The sequence below is a fragment of the Penaeus japonicus genome, unplaced genomic scaffold (assembly GCF_977035675.1).
Source record: "Penaeus japonicus unplaced genomic scaffold, GWHDUDI00000001_assembly GWHDUDI00000008, whole genome shotgun sequence".
NCBI classification, from domain to species: Eukaryota; Metazoa; Arthropoda; class Malacostraca; order Decapoda; family Penaeidae; genus Penaeus; species Penaeus japonicus.
In genome coordinates, this window is record NW_028234410.1 from 20,986,506 (window position 1) to 20,989,005 (window position 2,500).

The following is a 2,500-nucleotide window of genomic DNA, read 5'->3' on the forward strand; positions in this document are numbered from 1 at the left end:
TACATGGAAAAAAAAGGAAGGAAAGAAAACCATGTTGAAATTGAATACCATGCTTTCCATATATGCATGTCATGAAGAAGGGTTTGCATGAAACATTAGATAAGAAAAAATATTGATAATATATATATATATATATATATATATATATATATATATATATATATATATATATATATAATTTTTTTTTTTTTTTTTTTGCATGTAATTTATATATCTTTGTATATATAAGATTACAGTTGCTTTTTTCTACCCCCCTTATGAATATATTCTGTTGGGAGTTGACAGATGTGGGTGGTAGTGTGGGTGTGTGTCTAAAGTTTATTTATATTTTGGAGTATCTTTGATTCTGTGTATGGACATGATTGAGTATCCATATAATGTACATATTCAGTCTGATCATAGTTAATTGTTAGTGTCTGAAGAGGCATGATAAAGAATAAATGGATGATAAAGAACAGTCAGAAGAAAAATATGAGTTTGTATATATCATATCCATGCAAAAATATGAAAATGCAAGCAAAATTGTTAAGAATAGGATGACCCTTGAGCAAAAAGTATTATGCAAATTGATCTGAACCTTCTTTAAATTAAATTACAGTGCAATTAAGTATTAACAGCACGTAGCCTTTTACAGATTGTTTTTTACACCTTGTTTGTTTTATTGCCATGATAACAGATAATTAAGATTTCAATATAGATCTCTCACTATGATATATTGCACAAAAATTACATTAAATATCAATTGATTAGTCTACCTGGTTAACCAAAACTCAATAACTCTCCCTCTTAATTAAAAAGGAAAATTTGAATATTAGATTGATATATACCTTGTCATTGTTTTTATCTTGATTATTTCAGCTATCTATCATTTAAATCCCTTAGTTTTCCCTTAGTTCAATTCATCTGACAAATTATTGGGTACTTAACAGAAACAGGCAGTCATGTGAAGGATCTGGTGTTGGTCTCCCTCTTGACGGTGGCTCTCATAGGCTGCTTTAAGGCATACCAGCGGAATCGGCAGTACGAGGGACAGCTGAGTGACATGCTGAGGGTAAGGTCATCTCTGATGCTGTTTATTAATGTTTGATCTCTCTTGCCTTCTCTCTTTCCTTTGCTTGTTATTGTTGTTGTTCTCCTCTGCCTCCTCCTCCTCCTCCTCCTCATTCTTATTCTTTTACTTGTTCTTAACCCATTCATACTGGGGCTATTCTGGCTCTAAATGGTCGGAATGCTGGGGTTTTGAGATTCACGGGCGCTCTAGTCGCGAGCCTGGTCTGTCCATTCACTCACCCTGAGTGCCGGCCTTGACCAAATATCTTGTTGCTGGCATCTGACCCAAAAAACACGAAACATGTCAGCGCGTCATCCGGTGTGAATGGGTTAATCGGTGTCGTCATCTATGTTGTGACACCCGTATGCAATGGTTATGATATGACCAAGGTATTGCCTCCAAGAATTTTGTTAGTATAAGTACAAAAATGTCTACAATATTAGTTATTGACATGCATTGTAAACTATAAAAGGAATTGTCAGTTGCCTTCTAAACTGGCATTATACTTAATTTGTTTTTGCATTATTGCCTTGGTTGTCAACAGGACATGGAGAAGCTAAGAGAAGCTGAAGAGAATTTGCGTCAGTTGGAGCAACGAGTTCAAACAAACACCAAAGCAGAAGAGCATCAAACCAGTGAAGAAAATAAGGAGCATAACGAAGAAGTCCAGTTCCTCAAACAGCAGCTCGAGGTAGAAAGTCCATCTAACTCTGTTTTATATAATTTTGACTGAAAGCCAATTAGATTCATTTAATTGCATCAGCATGTCGGTGTCCACAGACTTCAGTAGAATTACGATACTGTATTGTAACCAATGACAACAGGTATGTTTCAAAGGTGGCTGGTCCACAGGAAGGAATTATGGTTGCAGCTAATGTTTACCCTGTAACATATTACATATTGCTTGGAAGACTGCTGGAATGAATGTGTAATACAGGATTTTATGTTTTACCTTTAATGTGAGTTTCCATTTCATTTCATGAAATTTGTAGTATACTAAGAATGGGAAACAAACAGATGCAAGCATAAACACACCAACCTACTAATTTTGTCAATAATTCTTTATCTTAATGATGTTGATAATGATGATTATTATTAATGACTAAGGACATAGATGTGTATCTTAATATAAACGTAGACACAAATAGAAACATTCTGATCTTTGAATCACATGCCATGACAAAATTGTCGTAGGCTAGGGCATGTATAGACGCCACTTGGCATATCGGCTCATTCTGCCAGGCATCTATGCATGCCGTCTGGCACTATTGGGTTAAAAGATAAAGAAGTTGCCGTGTTAGTGTTTTATATATATATACATATATGTATATATATAATATATATATAACATATATATATGTTATATATATATATATATATATATATATATATATTTATATATATATATATAACATATATATGTGTTACATATATATAAATTATAATAAA

At 33.3% G+C, this 2,500-nt stretch overlaps 1 protein-coding gene across 32 annotated transcripts in view; it reads left to right on the top strand.

Annotated features, from left to right (window-relative positions):
* Positions 1–2,500, top strand: part of Stim (stromal interaction molecule) — a 108,179-nt gene that overhangs the window by 66,727 nt on the left and 38,952 nt on the right. For 21 of the 32 annotated variants that reach the window (XM_086539211.1, XM_086539219.1, XM_086539221.1 and 18 more), the window contains 2 exons: positions 930–1,051; positions 1,596–1,742. In XM_086539211.1, the coding sequence (XP_086395337.1) occupies positions 930–1,051; positions 1,596–1,742 (269 nt within the window). The remainder of the gene's footprint in view (positions 1–929; positions 1,052–1,595; positions 1,743–2,500) is intronic. The other 11 variants (XM_086539220.1, XM_086539223.1, XM_086539233.1 and 8 more) reach the window with 1 other exon arrangement.